The 10,421-nt window shown below is 36.2% G+C and overlaps 2 protein-coding genes across 2 annotated transcripts; both read right to left on the bottom strand.

Moving 5' to 3' along the window:
- Positions 1 to 3,682: 3,682 nt before the first annotated feature.
- On the bottom strand, positions 3,683 to 5,050 carry LOC113291085 (receptor like protein 29-like). Its single transcript, XM_026540659.1, has one exon. It carries the CDS (start codon positions 5,048 to 5,050, stop codon positions 3,683 to 3,685), a length of 1,368 nt encoding a protein of 455 aa, XP_026396444.1.
- Positions 5,051 to 5,604: 554 nt separating this feature from the next.
- LOC113288417 (adenylate kinase isoenzyme 6 homolog) lies at positions 5,605 to 10,207 on the bottom strand. Its single transcript, XM_026537443.1, has 3 exons — positions 9,870 to 10,207; positions 9,641 to 9,786; positions 5,605 to 6,070 (listed from the first exon to the last, which is right to left on the bottom strand). The coding sequence occupies exons 1-3, from the start codon at positions 10,053 to 10,055 to the stop codon at positions 5,884 to 5,886; spliced, it is 519 nt and encodes a 172-aa protein (XP_026393228.1). The 5' UTR covers positions 10,056 to 10,207; the 3' UTR covers positions 5,605 to 5,883.
- Positions 10,208 to 10,421: the final 214 nt, after the last annotated feature.

Below are 10,421 nucleotides of genomic sequence, written 5' to 3'. Positions count from 1 at the left end.
TGCTCTTAGTCACACCAGTCCCATACTGAAATACATAATGGATGGTTGGAACAAGTGGACTAATCCAGTGTGTCAAGCAACCATGGTATGTCAAACAATAGGGCTTGTCTTTGTACACATTAACATATACAAGTAGAATGCACGTGCGTTGCACGTCAGCAAACCATGGCTTGTTTACATTTATCTTCCTTCTTGGCAGAGCTATAACACTCGCAGAAATATTTTTTCTCATACATCAAAAACACAATTTAGTAATGTTACAAAAAAATTAGTAGTGAGCTAAAATAAAGAAGCAGATTGTGCGTGGTTTTTGGCATAACAAAATTATTTTTGTTTTGGCATAATAAGCTATGATGGACTGTTCAGCAAAACGTCAAAAAAAAAAAAGAATAGAAGAATAATCAACTTGAATTAATTTTTGATCGGCTTTTCTCAATCAACTTGAATGAGGTGGACACTTTAAGTTGATGGAGGTTAGTTAGATACAGATGTAACGCATTTCATTCATTTTACACTTTCACTTGTGAACATCTCACAATAAGAAACATTAGTTCCCAAATACTTGACACCACAAAAAGAAGAGTTTTTTACATATCTATGCTAGTAGATAAGCTCATATGAGATCAAAGGAGAAAAGCACTCCAAATCCAAGTCTTGGCCTCAATTCTTTGTATTCATAAGTTACTATGTTAGTAGATAAGCGGAGTATCTGATCCTTCGGCATATATGCAGGTCTAAATTCAAACATGCTTAAAAATGTAGTCATTTACTACATTCAAACTTACCAAGCCAGTAAAACAAAACAAAAAAATTGCTTACACAGTATGAACCCAACTACATCACGCTCTTGAGCCCATAATAATGTTACCTGCATCTCTTTAGGTGTCCTAGTCGAGCTAGCTCAATTTTTCTTGGACCCCAACATGGATGAATACCCGAAACTTGACCTTGCGTTGAACTCATCTACAAATGAAACAAAGAAAGTAAATCAAAATCTGTCATATAAATTAACTGAAAATTTAATAAGTCCATGAAAACAACATAATTAAACTAAATCTTTACTCCCTAGGTCGACAATATCAGTAAATCACTTGTCTAACAATCAATTCACGTCACTGATCAGTAAAAGAGGGTGGACATCTGTCTTATTGCTATCCTGGGCATTTTCACAAAAACTTCATAAGCATTTCTACAAAGACTTTAAAGAGAATTGTATCTGGCTGAATTTCTCAAACACATAAGCTGCACTACTTCCATAGCGAAAACTGAAGATCAATTATTTGGAGAAGGTAGAAGTGATAAGTTTCATAGTAAAATCAAATTGATGTTTCAACATAATTACATCTAACTACGTAAAATTAACTAAAACTGAAAATGAGACATTATGAAAATTATAGATTTGAGTTTCTAACCTACAAATGAAATTCAGATTAGACATCTGGGTAAAAAACCCAAATCCTTTCTTGATTTGTAATTCAAAATTTAATTTGGTAAAATCAAAGAAGGTGGAATAGGGAAGATCGGGTTTTTGGCGAACTCGAATTCATTTACTTTGTTGAGACCGAAGGTTTACAGTTTCAGAGAGAACTCACATACGCAGTTAAGAAGAAGAAAAAACAATCGAAATAAACTTGGGAAGAAGCTTATTTTGGTAGGAGTATTTTTGTCGAGTAACCAAAAAAACACCTGTGACGGGAATCTTTAGAGAATTATCGATCATCTAACGGTCCAGATTTTAAACTAAAGGAGATCCAACGGCTGCTGTTACCTAACTCTTGAAATTTTGATTGCTCTAGCTCTCATTTAAGGAGGGGAGATGCGTCATGTTACATGGACAAATTGAAATTCTTATTAAGGGCACACATAAAGGATAACTTATAACACAGTACCGATATATGGTGTAGGTGGAGAAACATTTTCGGATCTTTGGCAATGGCGAGTTGAGTGACACAGTTTCCAGCCAGGTTGGAGAAGCATATGGCAAAACCACGTAAGTGCTTCTTTGATTAGTTGTGCCAGCTTTTGCATATTCTTGCATATTTGATGTGAAGTAAAAATATAATTGTTCTGTTTATTACTGTTACTGTATTTGAATGCCATGATGCTGCACAAAGAAAAGTAGTTTGTTATTTATGACCACAAATTTAGAATCTTAGATAGAGGAATGCTTTGGGGGATGTTACATGGATGAGGTACAGATAACCACTGTGACCTAGAAAAATAGGAAGAGTTTCTTGTGAACCCCTTTCTGTGAAAGAGAGATATATTTTCTGGTTGAGTAATCACAAGTGAGAAATTTCTTGAATCAAGTGATCCTAAACTGATAACGATCGGTTTAGCATTTTGTGTTTCTTCACTTGGTTTTCTGACATGTTTTGAATGTGAAAGAATAAAAGCAAACGACTTGGCTAAGTTTGGGGTCGGAGTTTCTTGGTTCACTATTTGCGAATGACTGACTACATCTTGTTATTCTTGTTGCTGAAATCCTGCTCAGTCTTTTAGGGACTGTTGATAGTGATAAATAATATTACAAAAGAAACTTTGTATTTTGCCAAAAACATCATCGCTTCATGGGTTACTTAAGTGTCTCAGTGTTCCAGCTAGGCCTGCTTTCCTGCACAACTTATGCATGAAGTCTTTTAGAGGCTTCTGGTGGTTGCCGTTTTAAGTTATCCAAAAGAGAACATGATTTGGATTTTGAAATATGAACCTTCTTACAAGAAGTGATTCTATCTTTTTATATCTGACGTCTATCGGAACACATGGAGACAAAAGTAAAAATGTAGTTATTAGTTTATCTTCTTGTTACTACTGTAAGTCTTTATAAGTTTTAAGGATCCCCCTCTTTTCTGCTGTTGGCCTCCACCACCACCAGTTGAAGGATGACCGTATTGAAATCTGTGTCAACCTCCATAGATAAGTGGTTGCCGAGTCTTAACCTTCAAAGATAAGTAGCATCCGCTAACCATGCCCATCGTTATAAGCCCTATCCGTGTAATACGGTGAGAAGTAACTTTCACACAAGTCATACGACTAAAAAAGCATTAAATTGAGTATTAAAAAAAGACACACACGTGCATCCTGCTTAGACTTTGTCAGTCAGATATTGAATGTACCTAATGGTTATTTCCCTTACTAGCCAGTTTGATGAGGCCTGTGAGAGGTCACTGGTGATATGTAAGTTTCCGTTATCGACAACTATCAATTGTACGGATTAGTCCATTAATATCCTGATAAAAAACAAATGAAAGTGTCAGGTGTAGGGCAAATAATGGAGTGGCAGTCAGATGAGTAGAGGGAAGACGGATTGAGTGATCCAATCAAAGCGTGCTGGTTTCATCTACTTGACTGGAAACAAAAGAAAAACGTCCTTGTAAAAGCCAGGTAAGGGTTGTGCCCTGTGGCTGTGGGGGTTAAGGTCAGTTTAAGAGGTAACACCTGCAGCCATTGAATCTCATGACCACTCACTCCATTCCCACAAACAGGGTCCATTGCCCCAGCTTTTTAATCTTCTTTTTTTTGAAAATAACATTAGTGCTAAATTTACCTGAAAACTGTGCAAAAAATAGTAATATTGCATTAAACTCAAACTTATGAAACAACTCGTAGCCTGATTCAAGTTGCAGAGAAAACTACAGAAAAACAGGCAAGTTCCTGAATTCCATAACATGCAGAAACTAAACTAAAATAATCCTCGGAAAATTCCCAAAAGAGTAATAAAACTAAATAAACGGGAGAATCCACGTGATGGAGAAGCTGCTGCATCAGATTTTTTGTTGAATGGCGGTTGTTGAATTTGAGAGGAGGCATTTAAACAAAGTTTTGGGTTTCCACTTAGATCAAGATTTCTTCCTAATCTCTTCAAGAAACCAACATTAAAAGGAACGACACCACTTAACATATTCCTGCTCAAATTCAAATGATATATATGAGACAGATTACTCAAACCAGCCGGAATCTCACCGGTTAATCTGTTGTTTTCAAGTGATAATGTAGTAAGATTCGTAAGATGAGATAAACTCGTCGGAATTGTTCCTGAATAACCAGAATTACCAAGTCTAAGTTCTTGTAGCTTGACTAAATTCCCAAGCTCATTTGGCAACGATGACATGAACATTGAGTTACCATCGATTAACAAGTACTGTAAGCTCACTAGCTTTGTTATTCCTTGTGGGAAGGATTTCCCTTTGAGTCTGTTATTACTAAGTGCCAGAAGTGCCAACAACTTGAGCTTCTCTATAGTTTCCGGGACGATTCCGGTGAGTGCATTCGAGCTCAAATCGAGTTTTTGAAGTAGACCCAGGTTTCCAATTGTTGGTGGGATTGAACCACAAAGTGAATTATAACTCAAATCAAGTCCTAGAAGGTTTTTAAGATTACCCATTTGGTTAGGAATAGTTCCAACCAGAGAATTATAGCTTAAATCAAGGTGTATAAGAGATTGTAAACTAAAGATTTCCACTGGGATTTTTCCTTGTAGTTGGTTCTGTGACAACGTAAGGATTTCAAGAGATTTTAGTGAAGAGATTTGTGGTGGAATTGGACCTACCAAAGCTTGGTTTGATCTTAGACTCAACTGTTGAAGTGTTGAGGAAGAAGTGGAGATGATTTTCAGAGTTGTTTTAGTGAGAGTGAAGCAATGGAAGAAGAAAGCTGATTCAAGGTAAGGAAGATTGAAGATTTGAGGAGGAAATGTAGCTGTTTTTTTGCAAGTTGGATTGGGTGGAGAACCAAAATCAAGTCTAATCACATGGAAATGAGTGTCTCTGTTATTAGTTTTGCATTCTAAGCCAGGCCATGAAGAACCTGGTTTGCATGGATATGGATTAGAAACTCTCCAGTTCCTATCGGAAGACATGGATTCCATGATTTTAAACAGAGTTTCTTGTTCTAATGGGTCCATGTTTGTTTCAACAGTACTGTTTTTGTTAATTGGGTTCTGTTTCTTTGTTGGATGATGAACCCCATTAGACAGAAAACAAGGTAAAGAGAATAAGAAGATGAGTAGAGGAATCATCTGAATAGTAGTAAGTGGGAGTGGTGGAGGCATTGTTGAGTTCGAGAGATGATGTATTCAAGGGATTTAGTTGTCTGGATGATGATTCCCTTTTCAGTATCGGAGGAGTAAAGGGTTTTAGTGACAGAGTGAGTGAGTACAGTGTTGGTTGGAGAAGATGATGTGGGATGGTGGGGTCAAAGAATGTCCAAGTCATCATGTCTTTTTGACCGAAAAGGTTGACCAGAAATGATAGTTGAGGTGCGCTTGGTTATTTCGACTTGGATTCAAGGACTTCCAGGGTTATAACTTGAACAGAATTCTGTATAATATGTATTAGAGATTGTAATTTCAATCCATTATGCTGAATACTATCTTAAAGCTTTCAGATTGCTGAATACAAAATACAAAATGTACCAGTTCAAGAATACCATGAGGTATACAAAAACACCCAGAAAGATTTTCTTATGATAACTACAGAAATTAAGCCAGGAACAAATGTAGTAATAAAGAACGTTTATACGGCAGGCGCAAAACTTCCATAATAATCTACATAAATCCTCAAGTAGGGTTACATAATGCCACCTAATCTACATAAGCGTAATCAGTTTGAAGAATCACAATTCCATCACCCAGCTTTCAGGAAAGAAATAACAGCTATAATAAACACCCAAATTTCGAACAGCATATAAAGACGGAAAATCTGAAGTAAAGCAATTAATGTGTAGTATAGTCAGAAAATCTGTTTACTCTGGTTGCTCCTAGGTAAGCTCATACAAAACCAAACCAATATATTGCATTTGAAAACTAAAAACATAATGCAAAGGTTCTTAGATTTTCTCTAATAATAACTAATTACGAGAGATACCAAGATCCCGGCCATGAGTTTAGGATGTTGGGTGCCAACTCCTAATCCAGTCAGACAATGTGGTGACATTCTTACTTATGTCATCGACGCAATTGCTCACCAACGGTACAACAATGTCCTCTGGGTAACTGGATCTTGCCTCTTCCAGTAACACTTGAAAGATTTCACATTCAATATTGTTTGTAAGCTTTGATCCCATGTAACCTCTGCAAATAAATCCATTTGTAAACAATGATAAGGAAAGCAGTAGAATCAAGGTTTCATAGAAGTCGAGGCATTCAAGGGCCTCGAGGCAAAATGGTCCAGCTATGTGTCAGACAACTACACAGTTTAATGCATTATGTGGGGGCATGCCTTACCAGCATGGAATTTTTTTTCAAGACAAACAAAGTTAAGCTAAAGAACACCAGAAAAAAGTTGGTGAGCAGAAATGTTCTTTACAGATACCTGTAAGAGGTACTCTGCTAGAGGTTCTTTACAGGTATCTAATAGTTACTGTCTTTAAAGTTTTAAAAGAGAAACACAACAGTATGGTTATGAGCAGAAAGCCCCATGTCTTGCCTCCTTCCAGCTGAGAAGAAGTGAAGAGCAATCAGGCAAGTAATGACCAAGACATACTTGGTTGAAGATTTTCATTCTTTCTCAAATATGACAGGATGCTCAAGTGTTTAATTGAATACTAAAATCATTTGATCTACAAAATACTTTATTACATGATGACATTTCTATAAAATTTCCCAAACATATGTCAGTTCTAAGTAAATTAAGAATGTGCAATTTTCTAATTTTCTAAAATTTAGATTCTTAGTTTGTTTTTTTTTTTTTTTTTTTCCTTTTTCAGTCTTCTGATTCCTTGAGGCACCAGACCACCTTGTCAAACTAAACAACATCTCGCCACATAAACAGCACATTTCAAAACCTTTAGTAAAATCCAGAACACTGTCAATTAATCTACTCTAACCAAAATGCGGTATAAAACAAACCTGCTACTCAAGTGGTATACAACATAAAATTTGAACCCAAAGCAAAAGGGACCTTGACTAAGCAGTTGAGCTACTTTCTTTCATTTGTTGTCTATAAGATGCATAGGGACATTTAGTTTTTAATGATTCTAAAAGGATACTATTACCCAAGTTACATTAAGGCGTAGATTCACACAACAAACGTGTAAAAGGTGCAGAATAACCGCGACGGACAGTCGTCACCAATGAGCGAAGAAGAAAACCACCACTCAGAGAACATTTCCACCAGCAATAGCTACTAATTACTAGTTGTTAGGTTGCATTGCCAATTACGGTAAAAACTAATATAATAAAGACTAAAGACCTGTGCGAGGCTCCAAATGTTTTGGTGGATCAGATATTCTTATGCGTAATTGATAAATATATCTTCAGTAAAAACTAATATAATAGCTCATTTTAAACTTTTTATCTTGTTCACTTGGTGACAGCCTTTCTTTCGCTTGATGATGGTGACTATTTGTGGCAATTTATCTACGTTTGATGCACGCGTATTTGTGAATCTATGCCTAAATGTAACTTGGGTAATAATATCCTTTTAAAACCATCCTAATCAAACCTTAAGAACCTATATTGTTTGATATTTACATATTCACTGCTTCATGTTACCTAGGTATGCTTGAATTACCAAGCCTTTGTTAGTAATTATAGAAAAGTTCAGTAATTCGCCTCAAAAAGTTTGCCTAAGAGTAGAACAGCACATGCAGACACTAGTCTATGCTTTCCGAAGATTATCTGTAACCTCAACAAAACAAAAATGCAAAAACTAAATTTTGTAATTCAGCAAGTCAGACATCCTCAAGAAACCCTAAATATTGTAGTTTAATAAGTTGCACAGTTACTCTACCTTCTACTTTCCTTCAGGAAAATGAATTTACTTCACATAGGCAAATCCACACATGACTGGCGAGAGATAAGACACCTGGAAATTCGGCGTATGTTTGTGAAACATATACCACTAAGAATGACTGCCTGATACAGACTGCGGGAATCAATAGTCTAAGCAAAAGTGGTGTTATCTCTAGGCTGGACGGCCAAGATCATGCCTCAGCCCATTACAACCAACATTAGCTCTGCTCGACTAACCCCTTATCATGGCTAATTATCGGACTACTAATCCCAATCTTTCTCGATAATTCTTAAATTAAATTGATTCCTAAATTTTCCCGATAATTCTTAAATAAACCTGATTCCTAAATTTTCTCGCTAATTCCTAATTCAAACGAATTGCTATATTAACAGAATTGTTATGGATTCATTTCGAGTGTTCTGAATTGTCAACAGCTTATAAACCCTTTCTGTACGTAGAGGATCAATCTTGAGAAACACCACTAGAATTTGAAGAAGAACATACAACGCCAGCCACAATGAACAGCCAGAGTAAAACTCAAACATGTCATGAAACTAACGCAACAACGACATGTTTGATATGAAAAGGAAACCAAAATAGGAAATCACAGAACAGTAGTACGAGAAAATGCAAGTCCATTTTAGCTTAACCTTATGGTGACACATAAGACCTCACATCATGATCTGTTCGTGCGGATGTTGATGCATAAAATAGCTATACTTTAGGATCAACATATCCTATTGGGAATAATCCCTCAAAGAGATGGATTACTAATTTCCTGATAAGGTAAATACTGCTCATAAGAAGAAGAGAATCACCGACTAAATTTAACCTTAACCTAACTTAGATGATGGAGCAACTTGATTTTTTTGATTGGAATGGGGCAGCTCATTCAACTAATCAAATAAAAAAAATTACAACAAGTATGCAGGAGGAGATGACAATAAAGACGAGTCGCGGAAGGAAAAAAAATGGCAGAAACAAAGGAAATATCTGATATTCGTAAGAGGAGGGTGTGCATAAATTAGATGATGGAGCAACTTAATATCTTTGAGCGTACTGGAACAACTCATTTAACTAGGAAAGGAATGATCTGATATTCTCTAAAAGTTTCATGTCTTCGGCTATACAGGGAAGCTGTGACTAATGTAGCATATTGTATTTTTTTCTTCCAATCCAAGATGTAATGTGGTTGCGTGAACGTGAAAAGGAAAAGTTGAAGGAACCCATTTTAGAACAAAAGGGAAGTAGCATTTTAGATAATTTATGTTTGGCGAACATAAGTTAACTTATCTCCAGGCAAACTCCAAAGGTAGTACTTACAGTAAAGTTAGTACAGACAATCCTACCGCCGATAAATGGATTAAAAACGTACTGAAGTTCATTCCAACAATGCTACCGTGAGATTGGTATCGACCATCCTACAACCGATAAGTGAATTCCAAACAAAATACTGACATTAAAAGGTTTTGAGTACTTAAGTTTTCACTATCACGTTAAAACTTATAATATCTTGCGAACCTTTAAAGGGACATCACACATCCTGAAGCTCAGAAATTAACTTCCTTGGAACAACTGTATTTGCATAAATGAGAATAAGGCAATCCTAGCTAACATACAAGTAGCAAAAGAACACAGCCAGTATCAACCGATCTACACAAAGCACGACTACGTCATAACCCGGAAACTAACCTTAACCTAGCTGCCTTAAACAGATTCCAAATTGACGAACCTTTAAAAGTGCACCGCCATGAACTCTAGGTATGGTAATCCATTCCTAAAGAAGTTATCATTTGATCTATGTCAGTTTAACTCAAACCCAAATCAGAATAAAATCTAATTTAAAATTAGAGATGTATCTGGTAAAAAAAAAAAAAGAGAAGAAAATTTAGAAATGGTGTAAATACCTGCTGCTCAAGCGGTCATACAAGACAGAGTTATCAGTTTGAAGAACCACAACTCTATCAAACCAACGCTCGGGAAAAAAATCACAACCATGATAATCAACAATGTTTCCACCTTGTTCCATTATATCCTCAAGTTCATCACATACCTATAACACAACACAGGATTTTAAATCTAAGCAAATCAATTCTATAGAAGAGAACTAATCCACTGTAAAAGAGAAAAGATTACCAAGTCTTCATTGATGATGTGACATTCTAATTCATCATCCCAACCATCATGTAAATTCTTCTCCTTAACAAGATCTCCGATGTTAATATGACGAAATCCAGTAGCATCACTTAATAGAGATGATGTTGTTGTTTTTCCAGTTCCCGGTGTTCCTGTTACTAAAATATTAGGTTTCGTTCTGCCCATTTTTATTTTTTTCTGCACCACCTCTTCTTCTCTTCATTTCACTCTGATTCTTCCAAGTTAAACCCTAAATATTGGGGGTTATCTTCAGTTCTTGTCTTAAGCACCCGTTTATTCGCCCATTTTTTACTAGGGGCAACCACTGGTTGGACATGTCTGGAACATGGAGGATTTGAAGACTGCCCAAATGAGCAATAGGAGCAAGAAGGTGAAGAATGGCAACCATTTTAAAGAAAAAATGGATTGGAAGATGCTCCTTGTTTTCTGAAGTGCACAGCCGTTAGCTGGTCAATGACACAAAAACTTTTTAGAACATCAAATGTAAACGCACAAATTAGCTCAAATTCATTACCTAGCGCACTATCAGTG

Source organism: Papaver somniferum, chromosome 6 (assembly GCF_003573695.1).
Source record: "Papaver somniferum cultivar HN1 chromosome 6, ASM357369v1, whole genome shotgun sequence".
NCBI lineage: Eukaryota > Viridiplantae > Streptophyta > Magnoliopsida > Ranunculales > Papaveraceae > Papaver > Papaver somniferum.
The sequence above is the reverse complement of the archived record's forward strand: the minus strand, read 5'-3'. Positions and strand labels throughout refer to the sequence as shown.

What these genes read in the sequence shown, in the direction of transcription:
- LOC113291085 (XM_026540659.1), bottom strand. Translation starts at nt 5,050, where the DNA reads ATGCCTCCACCACTCCCACTTACTACTATTCAGATGATTCCTCTACTC.
- LOC113288417 (XM_026537443.1), bottom strand. Translation starts at nt 10,055, where the DNA reads ATGGGCAGAACGAAACCTAATATTTTAGTAACAGGAACACCGGGAACT. An exon ending in ACATCATCAATGAAGACTTG is followed by an intron (nt 9,787 to 9,869) that starts GTAATCTTTTCT and finishes GTTGTGTTATAG; the next exon opens with GTATGTGATGAACTTGAGGA. An exon ending in TATGACCGCTTGAGCAGCAG is followed by an intron (nt 6,071 to 9,640) that starts GTATTTACACCA and finishes ATTTATTTGCAG; the next exon opens with AGGTTACATGGGATCAAAGC.